We start from the raw sequence: 19785 nt of genomic DNA on the forward strand, positions 1-19785 counted from the left end.
ATGCTCATGGACCCCAGTTCTCGTAGAACCCAAAAGAAAAATGGGAATGTCCATTGCTATGGGTGTCTGTGTCACAGCCAACAAGATGGACCTTCTGGGCCTCCTCAAAGGGAAGAAGGGCTGTCCTAGCTTAGGGGACCCCTGACCATACCCATTTCCATGGCAGAAAGTCTGGCATCTTTATGGATTTCACATTTCCACGAGAAAAGGGGGCAGATGCTTCCGCCGCCGGCTCTGTGGTTTTGAGAGGTGTCGGTGGCTGCATGGCATCAGGAATGGGTGGATCAGGGTGACGCAGCCAGGCCACCTCAACCCTCCTCCTCTTTCCAGCTTCCTGCACCAGCCTGACCCTCGTACGCTGGGGGCCACCAGGGTGTTAGTGAGTGAGTGCCAAATGCTAAATTCTGTCCTGCTTTGGGGGGAAGTTGAGTCCAAGTGCAGTCTGGCTGTCTCAGCCTCTGCTCTGAGGGCTGTTGCTTACAGTAAGACCAAACCCTCACACCAAAGGCACCCTGTGCCGTGTTCCAGGAACTCCACCCGAGCTCCGGGTTCTGGAGGAACCAAGAAGCAAACAAGGCTGCTTTGGGAAGTGCTCACATGTATTTATTTCACAAGGGAGGAAGGGGGCGGGCAGTGACCACCAATAAGATGTCACCAAATGAGACACTGTGAACCCCAAACTGGGCGTCTACAGGATTTGGTTCTGGGCAGGGCTTGGCCTTCGGGGACAGCATGAGGGACAGAGAGGGAACCGGCAGAAGGGACAGCCTTCCATCTGGGGCTCCATGTGGGGCAAGGCTGGGCCACGTCCTCTGGGCCAAAGACGCGTGGCCAACCCCCGAAGCGTCCAGCAGCCTTGTCCTGATCCAGGTGAGCAATGAAGCGACAAGCCCAAGGCCACACGCTGACATCTGCTCTATCACGCACTCCTACGCACACGCCCAGACACACTCATGCACGCACGCACACGCTGTCACGCATGCCACACACGCACACGTACTCACAGGCATGCACACGCATCCATATATTAACTCTGATTTATAAGTGCACCCTAACCAGAGGGCAATCGAAAAAAATTATTACTCTTCAGAGAGGAATCGACTGCCTTCTCCCCTGTCAGCCGGCAGAGCACGGGGGGAATCAAGGGGAACACAGAGCATCCTCCAGGGTCCAGGCCCCCCTCTGCTCTGCTGGCTTCAGTCTTCACGCTCCAGGACGAGGCGCCTGTGGCAGCCTCCGTGAGTCAGGGCTCCCTGGTCCCCGGGAGGGCAGAGCTGCACCGGCCTGGCTCCGGCCCTGGGGGCCCCCTCACAGCCACGACCTCCCTATGCGCTCGGCCGCTTCCTGTCTCTGGCTCCCTATAGACACAGGCAGAGCTGCTGGCCCAGAAACCTGGGAGCCTCGTGCCCCGGTGGGTGGCCGTGGAAGCGTTAATTCCTTCCAGACCATCTTAAGGGAGGGTCCAGAAAAGTCCAGGGCTGCCCGTCTGATGGAAAGGTTGGGGGTGGAGCCCGCCTTGTAAATGGGCATCTGGGCAGAAGCAATGTCAAGGGACACGGAGTCTCAGGGCCTCAGGGCCTCCTCCGAAGAGCGGGAGATGGGATGCGGCTGAGCACCTCCCCCCACTCTGTCGAGGGCTGGGGGTGGCATTCAGAAGCTGCTGCAGCTGCAAGAGATGAGAAAGAGGAGGGACCCCTGCCAGTCCCAGTCCTGAGAGTGGCTGGGAAGAGGACACGGAGCACGTGGGGGTTTCACTCCACGGTACGCGGTCCACATCCAGGCGGCAGAAGACGCGGCTCCCGGGTTTCCAGAGGAGGGGTGGGGGGCTTTTCCAGGGAGCATGGGCCTCATGGCAGCTGAAGGGGACACCAAATCTCCATCTGGGGCCCCTGTGCTGCCCTGGAGAAGCCCCGGGAGGCCCGCTGAGCACCTACTGGCTTCCTGCTGTCTCTCCACCAGTGCGGCTGGTCCAGAAGACGGGCAGACGCCGTCCCGGGGGCCAAGCTCTGGGGGCCCCTGCTGCTCCCCGCTACTTGATCGAGTTCTTAATTGTCCACCTCTGTCCTGTGCAGCTGCGGAGAATGAGGTCAATGCCAGCCAGGCCCCGGTTCTCCACCTCCAGGCAACGCCCTGTGCCCTTGTTCATAATGGCTCCATTCTGGGTAGGAGGAGGAGAGAAAGACAGACAGATGGACAGAAACACAGAGAGACACAGAGACAAAGAGAGAAAGAGACAGATGGAGACAGAGATATAGAGAATAAGAGACAGAGATAGACAAGAGAACGAGAGAAAGAAACAGAGAGAGTCAGAAAGGCAGAGCGAGAGATGTGGACAGAGAGAGAGACAGGGAAAGAGGTTTAACCACTGCAGTGCCTGGCACGTGGCCTCTCATGGGGAGCAGTCCCACCGAAATTCTTTGCACAGGGGGAGGGATCATCGGAGCCTCCTCCAGAAACCCTGAAGTCAGAAAATGTATCAGCTTCACCACTCTGAATGGCTGAACCAGGCAACAAGCGCCGAGTGGGGGGATTTCCAAGGAGATCTGAGGTCTGACTTTCTCCGTCCTACCGGATTTCAGGGAAATCACCGCACACCCCCTCCGGAGATCCATCAGAGCCCAGCCTGCCTGGTGCTGCTGCAGGGACCTGGGAGACCGTCCCACATGCCACCACCCGCCCCCCTGCTGACTCCCCCTGGACGTGCCCTGGGTTCATGAGGCTGGCCCGGGGCTGGAGACCTCGGGGGCGCTTTGCTGGGGAAGGCAGCTCTCCCTGTGGCCTGCGGCAGCCTCACCCGCTCGGGGGTGCTGGCCTTTTCCCTGGGGCCCTCACCTGGATGAAGTTCCAGCGCTTGTACAAGCTGCTCTTGACCTTGTCACAGTCGAGGAGCTGGGGCAGCCGACTCTTGGAGTTGTCCACCAGGCAGCGGGTGTCGGGGAGGAGCGTGGTGGTCCCCAGGGCGCCCAAGTGCAGGAAGCCCTCCTTGGTATAGCGGGCAAGCTGGGGAAGAGAGCAGAGGACAGGGTGGGGAGAGGTGACTCAGGTCTGCAGGTCTCACCCATGCCCCCCACCACGGCCGCAGTCCCGCTGCCAGGCGCCCTGTTCACTGGTGAGCCCTGCTCAGGAGGCCCCCCGGCTTGCTAAGTCTGGATACAGTGTCCCCAGGGCCAGGCTGATTTCTTTAAGCATGTCCTCAGTCAGTGTTTCTGGACTTGTGGGCTTCTGTCCAGCAACATGAGGGAGCAGGAATAAATGAAAGAGCAGTACTAAAGCTCAGCTCTGCTCCCAGCTGGCTGGGCCACCCTGAATAAGTCACTTAAGCTTTCTGAGTCTGTATTTCTACCTCATTTGTAAATTGGGATTAAGTAATTAATTCCACCCTGCTGTAAAGTACACAAAAAGGCAGGTCACTGAAAAAGAAACAGACATATTAAAAAGCATTTAACCTAATAAGTGTTAAAATAAATAAGTTAAAATGGCAAGGTGATACCATATTGGAAAAAAAAACCCTATTCCCATTTTGTCAAGGTTAGCAGAAAATGGGCTGGAGTGGGGGTAAATTACGACAACCTTTCAAAAAGGGGATTTCAAAATATATACTTTGTGGTCTTAAAATGTTTTTTTCTCTTTTGACCCAAGAAATCCACTTTTAGAAATCTATCCCAAGGTAACCATCAAAACCGGGAACACAAGTTAACGTGTATAGGATGTTTGCCGCGACGTTATTTATAAGGATGAAAAAGCAGAAGCGTTCTAAATGGCACCACAGTCCTGGCGCTTGCTTTCCACTCCATGCACACCAACAAATGCTGGGGGATTGTGGGAGATTGCAGCCACACCCAGGGCACCAGGGCGGCTCAGTCGGTCAAGTGTCCGACTCTCTTGGTTTCCACTCAGGTCATGATCTCAGGGTCTTGGGATCAATCCCTGCATCAGGCTCCATGCTCAGCATGCAGTCTGCTTGAAATTCTCTCTCCCTCTCCATTTGCCCCTCCCCCCACTCCTGTTCACTTTCTCCCTCTCTCTCCCTCTCTCTCTCAAATAAATAAATAAAATCTTTTTAAAAAGCCGCATCCTTCACTCTTCCTTCTATACACCCTGGGCAATATGACTTTCAAAGCAATGTCCTTCAAGAAGTGAAGTCTGTTTCTCCATCCCTTGGATACAGGTGACTTGCTTTGACCAACAGAATGTAGCGGAAGCAAGGATGTGCCAGTTCCCGGACTAGACCTTTAGCCTTGCGTGCTTCCACCCTCTCGCTCTTAGAGTCCTGCCAACACTGTGGCAGTAAGCTCTGGATGGCCCAACCAACAGCCGGCCAACCACCAGACAAGTGGATGAGGTCGTCCTAGGTTAGGCAGCCCTCGGCTGACCTGCCAGCTGCCAGGAGATGTATGAATGAGGCCAGCTGAAACTGGCTGAGCCTGGGCTGGATCACAGAACCATCCAGTTGCTCTGGATAATGCACAACAAATGCAGATTGCTTTAGGCCAGTGAGTTTTGGGGGGATAGTTGTTATGCAGCAAGAGCTAACTGATACGGAGATGGTGCTGTCTACCATCCTTCCCACAGTGGGACCCATGCTACTCCAGTGGCCTCCCTCTCCGGCCTGCCTGTGTTGTTTAAAATTCTGTATTCCAACCTTTGAGCAAATGCATTCATCCATCTTTCATGCTTTTAGGGGCAGGGACTGTGTCTAATTAATTGCCTTCCCTGCTAGGAGAAAATCACAGACCCAGTGCTCACAACCTGTTTGTGGATGAGCACATTGTAAACGTGATGAATGACATTGTTTAAAAGAAGCAGCTATGTCCATTCATTTAAGCTCCACAAGCTTGTTTTGAAGAGTTCTCTGTACGACCAGCCTGGGAACTGGGTTCTGAGACTATGAGGACGTGGCTGTGTTTCCACTGATAATGCCAGGGCGGGCTGGTGAAGGCAATGAGACAGGCAAGTACATGTCTCATTTTTGCTCTCACATCCGATGAGGTGGTGGGGGTAGGAGGGATGGTTATTAATAAACAGCTGGTGCTGAATAAATTAAAAAATAAAATTACCAGCTTGCATGGATTAAAGGCACACTTCGCATTATTTCTAAGCATTGTACAGAGAATAAAGAATGTGAATTTTACAACAACTCCATGCGATAAGTTTCTATTACTCTCCCCGTTTTAAAGATGAAGAAACTGAGGTGTGAAGACATCTGGTCACCTGGTTGGGTCCTGGCCTCTCTCCTTGACCCTAGAGACCCACATGGTTGGCTGCCCTGGCCCAGCTGCTGAGTCACAGAGGGCCTCCTCCTACAGGATCCTGGGCTTCTGAGAGCCTGGGCATTTGTGGCTGGGAACGAAGCCAGAAGGTAGTTCTGGTCCGTCAGTGCCTCTTCTCCAGGGGATAAGATTTTCTGCAGGGGTTCTCACTGCAGATGAAAACCACTCAGAAACCCTCTGCTCTGATCCCCAAAGGCGAGCCCACCTGCTCCCCTCTAAAACAAGTGACAGGGAGTTTATTAAGTGCCCTTGAGAGAGATGCGGTTAACATGCGCTTTAAACCCCAATTAGTTCCAAATCAGAGTGATTGTCAGAGGCAAAATGATAAGAAAATCAAAAGCCCTCCTCGCCCCTCCCTAAACAACGTCTCTGTGAATATCCTCAAATTCACCAAATGCGAAGTGATGAATGACAGCAAGCTGTCTTTATGTTCAGGGGAAAGATAGACACAGCTGCTATTGAAATTATGAATCAATCTATTATCCAGCAGGCAAATGAACAGCGCTAAGAACATTAATTAACTGAGCGTATCTGTCACCCAGATGTTTAAAGAGCGAAGCTAAATGCCACTGGGAGTTAGAGGCTCTCCCTTTTGAAGTCTGTGAGCAAAGGATGAGACCCCAGCTTTCTAGGACCTGCACAGCCAAGCACCAGCCCCAAGCTGTGCAGGCATCGGGGTGGGCAGGGAGGGTGGGGAGGCCCTACAGGATTTCCTTTTTCTGGGGGAGGTGCTTTCTCAAGCCAAAAACACACGCATAGTTTCTCCTGGCCTGGCCAAGGGGCCAGGGTCAGGGGAAAGGCGCTGTCGTCTGAAAGGATGGTGGGGCAAAGCTACACCAACAGATGTCACACTGCTTCTCCCCCACAAGGCAGGAGGGTGGTGTGTGCTCGGACCTCATGCCAACCACATCCCCCTTCTTGTGCCAGTCCTGGATTGTGAGTCTTTGTGATGTCTTTGGACCACTGTCTAGTTCACCTCCCCAGCTCCCCATCCCCGGCATCCCTTCCTTAAGGACCTCTGCTCCCTGTCCTCTGCACGTCCAACAGGCTTTCCTGCCTTCAAGGCTTTGCTCCAGCTGATTCCTTTTTTGGCCTTCTTCTAGAACATTCTGGCTTCAACTTTCCTAGACTTCAGTGCAATTCTTCCCACCCCACAGTGTCTTCTGTAACTCTTGCTCCATCCCCCGCCCCTCGTACCCCTTCTCAAGTTTTTGGTGCAACATAATCTGGTGTCTCACTCCAAGGAGGTGTGGGAGTATCTCATTTCCTCTGGATCATTCTGGGCATCCACTGACTAAGTGATGGATATTTGGGTTTTTCCACTTTTTGGCTATTATGAATTATGCTGCTATGAACATTCATGTATAAGCTTTTGTGTGACATATGTTTTCAATCCTCTTAACTCTGTGTCTAGAAGTAGAATTGCTAATTGTTGGGTCAGGCGGTACATCTGTGCTTAACTTGAGGACTTGCCAAATGGTTTCAAAGCAGCTGCACAGTTTACAGGCCCACCAGCAATGAGCCAGGGTTCCAATTCATCCACATCCCCGTAAACTCTTGTTATTGTGTTTTCCTTTTCTCCTTTCTTTTTAGAAAAATTCTAGCCATTGACTGGGTGCAAAGTGGTATCTCAATGTGGTTTTGATTTGCATTTCCTTCATAACTAATGACGTTGAGCATCTTTTTATGTGCTTATTGGCCACCTGTAGATCTTTGGAGAAATGTCAATTCAGACCTTTGCCTATTTTTCAGTTGGGCAAATTGTCTTTTATTGTTGAGTTGTAAGAGTTCTTTATATATTCTGGATGCTAGACCTTTTTCAGATATATGTATGAGTGGAGATACTTTCTCCCATTCTGTGGGTTGTTCTTCCACTTTTTTTTTTTTTTAAGATTTTATTTATTTGACAGAGAGAGACATAGCCAGTGAGAGAGGGAACACAAGCAGGGGGAGTGGGAGAGGAAGAAGCAGGCTCCCAGCGGAGGAACCTGATGTGGGGCTCGATCCCAGAATGCTGGGATCACGCCCTGAGCCAAAGGCAGACACTTAACGACTGAGCCACCCAGGCACCCCCTTCCACTTTCTTTTTTGTTTTATTTTGTTTTGTTTTCTTTTTTCCACTTTCTTGAGAGTATCCTTTGAAGCACAAATTTTTAAAATTTTGATGAAGTTCAACTTACCAATTTTTTTCTTTGATTACTTATGCTTTTGATGTCCTATCTAAGAAAACACTGCCAAACCCAAGGTCATGAAGATTTACCCTTATGTCTTCTAAGAATTTTATAGTTTGAGCTCTTAAATTTAGATCTTTGATCCATTTTGAGTTAATTTTTATATATGATGTAAGGTGTGGGTCTAAATTCCTTCTTTTTCATGTGGCTATTTGTTGTTGCAAGATTGTTGAAAAGGCTTTTTCCCTATTGAATTGTCTTCTCATCCTTGTTAAAAATTAATTGACTATAAATGTGGCATTTATTTCTGGAATCAGAATTCTATTCCATCGACCCATGTGCCTAACCTTCTGAGAGCACTACAATATCTTGATTGGTCCAGCTCTGTAGTAAGTTTAAGATTTGGAAATGTGAGTCTTTTAACTTTGTTCTTTTTCAACGTCATTCTGGCTACTCTGGATCTCTCGCATTTTCATATGAATTTTAGGATTACCTTTTTTTTTCCATTTCCGCAAAAAAAGCAGTTGGAATTTTGATAGGTACTACACGGAATCTGTAGATCAACTCAGGGAGGACTGCCGTTAACAGCACTAAGTCTTCTGATCAAGGAACACATGATGTATTTTTTTATTTAGGTCTTTCATTTGTTTCAACAATGTTTTGTAGTTTTCAGTGTCTGAGTCTTTCAGTGTATACTTCTTCGGTTAAATTTATTCCCAAGTATTTTATCTTTTTTGATTCTACTGTAAATGGTATTGTTTTCATAATTTCCTTTTCATGTCCATTGGTAGGACAAGCCGTATCTTTAAGACATTTCTGCGAACCATGGGCTGCCACCCTGGTACCTCGTGGTCACTCAGAACTGCAGGTGCTACAAGTTCCCTTGGTTCCTGCTTCCCCAGGGTCAGGGCCAGGTGCTGACTGCCCATACCCACTGCAGACCCATATTCCAACGGGGCCTGGACCTCACCCGAAGTCTCTCATCTTCTCATTCGCCTCCTGTGACTCTGACAGCCAACACCCTAACCCCCCCCAGCAGGGTCTAGATTTTTTTTAAATGTGCCCATCATCCCAATCCCTAGCTTGATGTCCTGGACCCTCACTGCCCTAGGGAATCTTGCCTCCCACTTTGTTGAGAAGTTATCTTCCCTACCCCTCAAAACCTGTCTTCCTTCACATTTGTTCACTTCTTTCAACTCTGTGTCCTCCTCACTCCATAGGGACCTTAAGTCATTATTTCTCCCTCTCCTTCATTTCGTTCAAGCTACAAACACAACCAGATTTTATGCCCAGAAATCTCCAGCCACAGCTCTCATTACCTCCTTGCTTTGTCCTTGGTTTTCCACTCTCTCTCTCTCCTTAGTGCGCTGTAGTTTGGCTTTTACCACAACTCTTCACTGACATTGCTCTCTTGAAGGTCAACAGGATCTATTCATCAGCAACTTCAATTGTTTTTTCTTAGTCTTTATACGGGGCAATGATTGTGGGCCAGAACGCTTTGCAGGGTGCAGGTGAAACCACCTCTTCTCTCTACACCCACTCTCCTGGAGAGCTTGCCATTCTGGGGGCTTTTGGTAGTATCTCTAGGCTAACTTGGCTAATTGTGCCAAGTTTCTATCTCCAAACCAAGCCTGATCCTCAGTTCCAGATTTGTATAGCCAACTCACTGTGGGACATACCACTTGGAGGTCTACTAAGCATTTCAGATTTACATGATCCAAACTGAATTCCTCCTCCCCTGTGGACCCTACTCTCCCCTCCACACTCATCCAACATTGGTTCCATCTTGGTAATGACAACTCCATCCTTCCAGTTGCTTCAGCCAAACACTTTGCCTTCATCCTTTACTTGCCTCTTCCTCTGACCTGCTGTATTCAACCCATTAGCAAGCTATATTCAGATTTCACCTCCACTGTTACCTCCTGAATCCAAGCCAACTTCATCTCGACTAGATTAGTACAATGCCTTCTAATTTGTCTCCCAGCTCCCACTCTTGTCTCCCTTGGTCTTTTTTCAATATGGCATTCAGAATGCCTTTAAAATATACTATATTAAAATATTCTATTATATTATTTAAAATCATGGTAATTTAAATTGGAGTCAGGTCATGCCATTCCTCTGTTCAATATCCTCCAAAGGCTTCCCACTCAAAATAAATGTCAAATTCTTTCAATGGACCACAAGACCCAAAGCAATCTACCAGTAGCTGCCTGAGCTCAACTTTCACCACTGGGCCCTTTGCTCACTCCACTCTGGCCACACTGGCCTCCTTGTTGGTCTGTGCACAGGCCACACTTCTGCTCAGGGTCTTTGCACTGGCTGTTCTTCTCTCTTAAATGTTCTTTCTCTGATATTCCCTCACTTCTTCCAAGTTTGTGCTTAAATGTCTTCTTGCCATCTTACTTAAAATTTCACCTTCACCATGTACTCCTTATCCCTTTTCTTGCTTTATATCCCTCCAAGCACCTATTATCTCCTTATAGAGGAGAACTCTATCTTCTCCTCATTTATAGGGTTTGTTGTCCAGCTCCATCCACTAGAACGTGAGAGGCATAAGACGGAAGTTTTGTCTATCTTTTTTGTTCATGGCTCTATCCCTACCTCTTAGAAGAATGCCTGGCACACAGTAGGTGCTTGATAAATGCTGTTGACATCATAAGTACTTGCCTTCAAGGAGCTCACAGCTTACTCGGGGAGGCAGGCAAGTAAAGAGGCGAGGACAAAAAAGTGTGAAATAATGTGATGAAATATACTAAGTGTGCTCTTAAAGCCAGAACAGAAAGGGCCCCAATCCCGAAAAGGGAGGTCAGAGAAGGCTTCCAAGAAGAGGAGGCATTTGAGTGAAGCCTTGATGGGGTCAGCCAACCAAGTGAGTAGAGAGGACAGATCAAATCAGACAGAGGGAGCACATGTCCAAAGGCCTGGAGACCAGAGGCAATGTGGTGTTTCGGAGGATCTGAGCATCGTTCACCATGGTGGAGTCTAATAGCTGCGATGGGGCAGAAGTGGGGAGGTGGGGTACAGTGCAGATGAGCCTGTGCTACGTGCACACATCATGCTCAGGAATTGGGGCCTTTCTCGTGAGGAGCCACCTGACTTGTAGGAGGACCACACTGGTTGCTGAACGGACAATGAGCTGCAATGGGACATGATGGAAGGAGAAGGGTTGACGAAGTTCTCAACTCAAGTGGTCACAGTGAAAGAGGAGAGATGACAGATGAGAGAGGTGCATCCAAGCCAAGAAGGAGTCTATCATCCTGGTGAGTTCAATCTCTTATTGTGCTGAAATCAAACACTTCATTTTTAATAATCCATTTTGTGTGGAAGGCACTTTGTTTAACATTAATGTAGCTACCCCAGCATTCTGCCCTTTAGAATCTGCCTGCTGTACCCATTTCCATGCTTTTACTTCCAACATTTCTCTCTCCTTATGTTTGAGATGTGTCTCTTGAAACAGAATACTCCTGGATTTAAAAAAATTTAGGGTGACAATCGATGCTTTTCAGCCAAAATGTTTAGTCTTTTTTTTTTTTTTGGAACTTAATGCTATAAATGGACTTATTTCTATTTTCTTTCTTTGTGCTTTCTGTGTGTCCAGCCTTCTCTGTTTCCATTTTCTCCTTTATTTGCCTTCTAGGTTTGGTTTGATTTGGTTTGTTTGTTTGTTTTGAATGTTATCCTATTTCACTGTTCTCTACAGATTTGGAAATTCTATTTCATTTCTATTATTTTACTGTTCACTCTTGAAATTTAACAATTAACAACTCAGCAGATTATTCAATATCCTAATGTCTACTTCACTCAATAAATTCAAGGACATTAGGACACTAAATCTGATCACTTCTTTTTCACTGTTCAGCCTTTGGCTATATTTCCCTGCTCCAAATTAGACATTATTCTCATTATGTAAGAAACGTGTCTTTGAGTTTACTTATATGGTTCATTCTTCTAGGGTTATTTTCCTTCTTCTTTAAGTATATTCTTTAGAAGTTCCCTTGGTGATTATCTGTCGTGGTAAACCCTCCCGGCTTCTGTTTATCTGAAAATGTCTTGGGCTGATTCGTTATAACTGCTTCTTATGCACCGAGACAGGGTTTAAAACAGTATTGCTGTCGTTGATCTAGAATCTAGTTGTGCAGTAGAGGAAAGACCCTGCAAAGTATTTAATCTGCTCCATTGTTGGTAGCTGTCTCCTCACCTTCTCCCCATATGCTCACTCACAAAATGATGGCCAAGCCACTGTCTGTGGAATTTGTCACCTTGATACAATGCTGCCTAGGCAATCCCCTAACAGCAGGAGAAGCATGGGTTCACACATCACGTGCTTCACTGAAGAGTCAATGGGGGAAGCTTCCTCCTCTGAGCTGATAACTGCCTGAAACTTGTTGACTCTCACTTCTCCAGTTATGGCCAACAGACAGCCAGTTCCTTTATACACCCATACTCCTGATCTCTTCCCAGGCTTTAGCTTTGCAAGCTTGGGTCACCTCCCCCCACCCCATCCACAAAGCTACAAGTCTTCCAGTTCCATATGCCTCTCTCATATATTTCCTCCTCATCTCCCAGGTGAATGGCTACAGGAGCTTTGTAACGGGTCCTCCCACCTCCAGGCCTGCCCACTTTCCATCTATCCTTCCCATTCCTGCAGGTTCAAATCATATCATTCCCTGCTTTAACCTTCAATTGCTCCAATGCCCCCTGATTTAAGAATAAACTTTTTTTTTTCTTAATCATGATCTACTATCGGTCCCCAGATTTAACTCTTGGTTTCTGACAGATGACTTGAGGTCTCTCAAAAACAGCCAGCAGTCTTCCCCGTGCAGAATATATCCCCGCCCTACTCCTACCTTATTTCCCATGGTTACACAAAGCCCCCACCCAGATGGGATCTCTTTCAGCTTACGTACTTGTGTATTCGGTGACTTCCTTGCTATAGGGTTTTTGTTGTTGTCGTCACTGCTATTGTTTTAAGACAGTAGCATCCTCCTCATTTTTAGATAGCATAAGGAGTAAGAAAGTATCTTGCAAAAAGCAAATACTCTATAAATGTCTTTTGAATTGAATGGGATTATTCTAGGTTTGGCTGCTGGGCCCAAGAGGAGAAATGAATGTCATTATCCACAACCCTAATGCTTTAGGAAAAAGAGCTCTGAGCTCAAATACAATTAATTCTCATTTAGCAGGAAAGAAGAATTTTTCTATTTGAGATGATCTAAGAGGCACACACAACTATTAACCCACATTTAACAGCCTTGGGGGAAAACTAAAATAGGCAGGTTAGAGCCAAATAAACAAAAACCAGCCAAATGGTCGTGGAATGACTCTGGGACACAGCAAAATCCATCGAATCGTCAATAAAAACATGGCTTGCAATTGCTTTCATATTAAGGGTCCTTCTTATCACTTCAGAATCAGGCTTAGTCAGGGTGGAAAACCACTGCTAAATGAAAAAGTGTAAAAATGTACTTTACCTTGCTTTTACTCGGGACACAGAGAGATGGTGTTCCATTGATTCGAACCTGCTACGGGGTGAATTTATTTGTTTGCTGCTTGGTGGATGGAGTGATTTCTGGGATTACACATGCATATGTATGTTCTTAAAGACAAATGGACTTTTTCTGTCACTGTCCAGAGCATTCCTGATCCCAAACAATACAGGAAAAAATGTCTCCAACTGCATCTCAAAGTGGACACATGGTGGCTGCCTGGGAGCTGGGGGTGAAGAAAGGGGCTGCCTGGGGCAGGAGGAATCTTTGGGGGAAATGGAAATGTATATTTTGATTGGGGAGGGAGATCTGCAGGCACGTATCCTGTCAAAACTCATAAATAGATGCTGTTTGTTGTACTGACCTTATACTTCAATCAAGTTGATTTAACAATATATCTGGAAGCTTAGAAGGTAGGCTATGGAATCAGACACGTTTTTCGCAGAGAGAGCCAGTTCCTAGGGGATTAGATGGTTCCAAGGGCCTCCCTCCTCAGTCTTCTCCCATCCACCATTATGACTCATCATGCTGGATAAAAGCATTATATTTCCAGAAAATGCACTGCTATTGAGAATGAATGGGGAAAAATATTTATGGCACAAAACCTTGGGTTGATTTTCCTGCACAGACAGCTGAGGAGTGGACGGATTCAGGACACTGTCAGTGGAGATGGGGGGAGGTGGCAGGGTCTGGCCCACATAGCTCTGTGGAGAGAGCTGGGAGCCTCTCGGAGAAGGGCCCTAGGGGTGTGGGCAGCACCAGGATGAGGGCCAGAAGAGTCAAGCGGGAGATGGCGTGGTGAGCAGTATAGCCCACTCCAATCCCCAGAGATCAGGAGCAAATTCCTAAGCGTGCCTCCAAAGCTCACCCTGACTGCTAAACTGGTTAGAGGAACAAAGATTCTATTTTTCAAGAAAGAGATACATATCTTTCTTGTCTCCACATGTGAAATAGGAAGGTAGGACTGTAGCGTGGAAAAGCTGGCAACCACTTGGCTCCCTTTTAAGCAAGATCTTAATTAAATCTGTCTCACCTTCTCATTTTTGCCAACAGTGTTCCTGGCCTCATGCTGCGTCATCAAAGAGGCTGTCTATTACACGGTTAAAGACGTGGACCCTGGAGTCTGTTTAAGAAACCCAAGCTCTGCCACTTAATAGTTTGATGACCCTGGGCCAGTTGCTTAAGCCCTATGGGACTCTGTTTCCTCGTTTTCAAATTGGGGATAATTTTACAATTTACTTCCTAGGGTAGTTATGGAATTCGATACATCAGTGAGAAGAGGACACGGCAGCATAGTAAGCCCTGTATATTTGTTATTCCTATTTCCCCTGACCTCATGCCCCAGGAGAGAACGGGGCCTTGTTTCTCCTTCACCAGACTTCTTCTTTTCTTCCCGATGGGGCTCCCATGTGGCCTCGTGTGGCCAGCATTTCCTGGCCCCAGCTCCTCCCCGGCACTCAGCCACTCCAGGCTTCCTGCTCTCTGCCAGAGCCATTTGTCCAAGGGCTGCTGCCTCCAGTGCTTCGACAAGACTGCTGGGCAGCTGAGTACCAACAGGGGGCTGCCTGGCCCATTGGGTTCTCTTGGGCTGGGTCTGTGGGTAACTTGGAGTTGGACCCCTGATTCAGGGAAGCCTGGGTCTGGCCCCTGCTACGCTCCTGGCCTTTTCTTCCCCACCCTCAACTTCATTTCCCTGGTTTGGTCCAGATCTTACGTGCCCTTGCCTGGAGTGGACCAGATTCCTGGGGAACTGCACCTTGGGTGGGGCTCTTGGGACCCTCCTTGGCATCTCTAAAGCCACCCCTGTGGTCCTCTGATGTCCCCTGATCCTGAGCTCTCATGGCCTCTCATCTTGGAGTCATCGTCCTTTCTTCACACTTCTGCAGCGAAGGGGAGAAGAGCTCTGCCTCTTTTCTGCTCCTGGAATGTTCCCTGATGAATCCCAGGCATGCCACCGGCGCGAAGCCAGCCTTGAGCAGCCTCGACCCAGTCAGGAACTCAGAGCCTCAGCAGAGGAGTTAGACGTGAGCCCGGCGTTGGTGTTCACGCGTGTGCGTAGACGTGAAGATCGTCTGAAATGGCACCGACCTCTGAGAGGCAGTTCCGGGCCTCCAACGTCACTGAGGAGCCATTTTACACACTCCAAGCCTTGTTCTGGGTCTGCTCATTCGTGTAATGTAATTTATCCAATGATGATGACCCCTACGGAAGTCAGGGTACTTCCTCTTTTTGTCTTCCCACTAGAAAGACTAGATTTTCTTCTCTTGATTCTAGAAGCCGAAACTGCTGGCCCAGTGGCATCTCCCTCCTCATTTTGTGGACCTCTCCAATTAGATTGGTTCCTGTCATGCTGCCCATCTTCACCCTCCCACCTGAGCCCACAAGTGTATCCTGAAGCTTGTGTCAGGCTGTGTCCAGCCTGGACTCACCCCACGGCCACAACGCGGCTCCAGCCAAGGCATCCAGTGCCTTTCCTGCCAGCAGCTAGTACCCCATTTGTGCACTCTTCATTTGACACCAATCATTCATTGATTGCCACAGCCTCCTCAGTCAGAGAGAGCACTTCCCTGAGATTCCCTGGAAGAACGTCCTTCCCTGGAATTTAGGGCCTTCAGCATTGCAAGCTGTGCGAGGTGAGCTAGAAATTGTGGTTCTCAGGAGGGTAAACCCAGGCTGACAGGTCAGTCGATCTCTGTTTGAGATGAATTCAGAGATTTCTCTCTGAAAAAAGAAACAAAGTCTAAATTTCTGCTCCTCTTTACCATAATTTGACTTGGGGGAAATTCAGCATTGGTACAGTGATGCTTAAACGAACACGGTAGAAAGTCTACTTTCTGAGCATTAATCCTCAGGGTTCTTCAGACTTCCCTCTAATATTTTAGAAATGTAAGTAGCTCCTTTCTGTTTAGTCTCCACTCCCCTTCACTCTGCCCTAAGTGTGCTTCCAACTCAGACCCTTCTCTGCCTCCCCACCTGGTCTCACCTTCCCTCAAAGTCAAGCTTCCAGAGAGTTCTCTCCACCATGTCTGCACCTCCTCACCTCCCTTTCTCCCCTGCATCCACTCTCATCTGGCTTCCTCTCCATGCTCCATGGAGAATCCTCTCGCCCACGTTTGTAACTGTATCTAACACGCAGTGTGGTCTAGCTTGCTCGACCTCGGGGCAGCACCATTAAAGCTGGAGCCACACTAAGGTCTGTCCTAGGATCACTGTTCTCTCCCTCAGCACACACCCAGAAGTCCCATCTGACTCTGCCACTCTGTCCTCAGCACCTGGTTGGAATGTTCGGCTGCCTGGAGGACATCACTGTGGGGCTTTCCAAGGCCCATCCCTCATCCCGAACTCACAATGCCCCAAAAGGAACTCCCATCATCCTCTCCCAAAACCTTCGTCTCCAATCTCAGCAATGGCACCACTATCCACCCATGCGTTAGCCAGGGACTTGAGTATCACTTCTGCCTCCCTCATCCCTTCCCTTGACCTCTCCACCAATAATTCCAGCCAACTAGCCCTCTTAAAACATTTTTTAAAAATCCTTTTCATGTCAAAGTCATTTTAGACTTACAAAAAAGTGCAAATACAGTATAGCAAGTTCCAGTATACCTGGCACCCAACTTATCCTAAAGTCAGTATCTTATATAATCCTAGTACAATTACCAAATCCAGGGAATTCACGTGGGTCCAATCCTATTAACTAATCTAGAGACCTCACAGAAATTTCGACGCTTTTCTAACATGTTTTCTCTTCCAGGATCCCACACTGCATTCTGTTGTCATGTGTCCTTGCTTAATCTCCTCCTATCTGGACAGGTCCTCAGTCTTCCCCTGTTTTTAATGACCTTGGCGCTTTTGAAGAGTACTAGGCAATTATCTTGTGGAATGTTGCTCAGTTTGGGTTTGTCTGATGTTCTCTCGTGATTAAGACTGAAGTTAGAGTTGTACATTTCTAGCAAGAAAAACCACAGAGGTGATGCTGTGCCCTTCCTGGGGTATCAGATGAGGGGTGCATGGTCTCTCATTACTGGTGATGATAACCTTGAACATTTGGTTAAGACAGGGTCCTCTGGGTTTCTCAACTGCGGAGTGACTATTTTTCCCTGGTAAAGGGAGATACTTGGAAACCACGGAAATATCTTACTTTTGATCACTAATTTTAGCATTCAGTGCTAGTTCTGGACTTCAGCAAGTATTACTGGCATGACAGCCTAGGGGTGATTTTCATTTCCCACATGCCTTCTACATCGGCAAAGGGGACTTCTACTGAAGGACCAGCAGTCCCTCTCTCTCCATTTATTTATTGATGTCAGTATGGACTCATGGATTTAAAAAAAAAGTACGTGAGTGACAACCCAACATTCTCACTGTTTATTCTGTTGCTCAAACAGATCCAGCTTTGGACAACGGGAACTCCTTAGGGTGGCTCCTGTGTTAACTATTGAGAGGACACCGTCTTTTTTAAAGAACTTCCTTGTATTCGGACACCACAAGGTTTTCCAGGCTTAACCTCTATTTTTCCTTGCTGGGATCATCCAAAATCTGGGTGTCAGAGGTGTTCAATGCTTCTGGGCTTTACTGCTTCTAGGCTGCCTCAGAGCTAGGAAATACATGTATGTTCACCAATCCATACACACATTTGTTTTTCTTTCTACAGATTTATTTCTACATCTCTATTGATATATGTTTTATATACGGATATTTATATTTTTATATATACTTATAAAATAAATTCATCCTCATCCCTCACATTGCAATCCAACATCCATTCATTCTAGCCATACCTCTTTCCTTATTTATAACTTTTCTGCTTCCCAATATCCATCCTTTATATACGTGCTTGTTCAATCCTAGTATATACAGACAGTAGTTTCAGAATTCTTCATCCAGACCGATGTGAAAAACAATTACTTATTAGAATGCGTTATTGGCAAGGGTTCTTTTTTTCTAGAATTTTGTCAAAACTGTCCAATCGTTCCAAAGTTACTAGGATTGGTGCTGTTCTTTCCCGTCCATCAGGGTAGTTAATAAATATGTTTAGTTAGGTTAATTTTTGTCACTCTTTGCATCCCATTGTGGGTCTTCTTCCCCACATTCTAGCTGAATTTATTATTTTTCCTCGGACATTTGAAACATCACCATGGTTCTAAGAGTCAGAACTTGACATAAAGGGGCACCGAGAGGCAAGTGTCACTCCCCTTTCATCTGCCCCACTTTTCACATTCCATCCATCCCATTCTCACCCACCTTTAGTCAGGAACCAATCTCACTGGTTTCTCATTTATCCTTCCTGAATCTGTTGTACAGAAGAGCAGATACAGGTATTTATTTTTAAATGCCCATTTGTCCAAATAAAAGTTAGCATATAATGCACCTTCTTTTGTACTTTGCCTTTTTCACCGAACAATATGTGAAAATCACTCTGTATCAGTACATAGAGATTGCCCATGTTATTTTGTAAAGCTGCAAGCTACTCCACTGCTCATTCAACCACTCTCCTACGAACAGGCATTAAACTCGTTTCTAATATTTTGCAACTGCAAATAATGCTGCAATGCATGCTATTTTCATGCTGTTGGAAATCAGAGTAGACTTCTGGAAGTGGCTTGCTGGGTCAGAAGGTAAGCATATTGTAGCTTTGTTAAGTATTGCCAAACTCCCCTCCAAAAAATGGTACCAATTTGCCTTTTTACCAGCAATCTAGGAGATCGGCTATTTCTTCAGAACCGTGATAACAGAGTATGTTGTCAAATTTTTTAATTTTTGCAAATATGACAGGTGAGGAAAATGGTTTCTCAGTGTTATTTTGCTTTGAGTTTCCCCAATTATGAATGAGTCTGAACATTTTTTCATATATTTAGAAGCCATATATATATATATATTTATATATACACATATATATGTGTGTGTGTGTAGGGGACAACTTATTTGCTTGTGTCTTTTTCCTATTTTTCTATCAGATTTTTAGTCCTTTGTTCCTCGATTTTTAAGTGTCTTTTATACAACAGGAACATTATCTCTTGTGGCATATGTTACAAATATTTTCTCCTTGGTTGTCAGGTGTCTTTGTATTCATGGTATTATATCACCATGCAAGGTTTAAAAAATTTTAATGTAGTCAAATACATCAATCTATTATTGTCTCTGGATTTTAGTTAGAAAGCCCTCCGCTAGATCAGAGTTAAAGAAGAATTCACCCATTATTTTTCTAGTATTTATTTAATTTCATATTTTAACATTTATATTCTTAATTCATACGCAATTTAAGCTTGTGTATAGTGTCAAGTATGGGGCTAATTTTATCCCTAATCACATTTTAAATCTGTCTACTTCTTACTATCCCCATGGTCACTACTCAAGTTTAGGTGACTGACTTTTGACAAGATAATCATACCAGTGTCATAACTGAAGTTCTTGCCTCTAGCTTAAGACCCCTCCAATCCACTCCTCAAACTGCAGTCCCAAGTGATTGCTTCCTAAATGTAAATCAGACTGTACCCCAACCTTCTCTTTTAAAAGGCTTTCACTGGATGTTTTTTCCTGCTTTATCAAAGATTAGTTGCCCAGAGAGCTGAGGGTCCATTTCTGGGTTCTCTCTTCTGTTCCACTGGTCTATGTGTCTGTTTTTGTGCCAGTACCATGCTGTCTTTGTGATCACAGCTTTGTAGTACAGCTCGAAATACGGCATTGTGATGCCCCCAGCTTTGTTTTTCCTTTTCAACAGTTCCTTGGAGATTCGGGGTCTTTTCTGGTTCCATACAAATTTAAGGACTATTTGTTCCAGTTCTTTGAAAAATGTTCTCGGTATTTTGATTGGGATAGCATTGAAAGTGTAGATTGCTCTGGGTAGCATGGACATTTTAA

General features: G+C 46.5%; 1 protein-coding gene across 3 annotated transcripts in view; it reads right to left on the reverse strand.

Moving 5' to 3' along the window:
* Positions 1–584: 584 nt before the first annotated feature.
* Positions 585–19785, reverse strand: part of GALNT17 (polypeptide N-acetylgalactosaminyltransferase 17) — a 434553-nt gene continuing 415352 nt past the window's right edge. For all 3 annotated transcript variants that reach the window (XM_026515942.4, XM_044390214.3, XM_026515943.4), the window contains exons 10-11: positions 2833–3000; positions 585–2158 (exon numbers count right to left, since the gene is read on the reverse strand). In XM_026515942.4, coding sequence (XP_026371727.1) covers positions 2030–2158; positions 2833–3000 — 297 coding nt within the window. In that variant the 3' untranslated portion in view covers positions 585–2029. The remainder of the gene's footprint in view (positions 2159–2832; positions 3001–19785) is intronic.

Source organism: Ursus arctos, unplaced genomic scaffold (assembly GCF_023065955.2).
Source record: "Ursus arctos isolate Adak ecotype North America unplaced genomic scaffold, UrsArc2.0 scaffold_2, whole genome shotgun sequence".
In the NCBI taxonomy this organism is placed as follows: Eukaryota; Metazoa; Chordata; class Mammalia; order Carnivora; family Ursidae; genus Ursus; species Ursus arctos.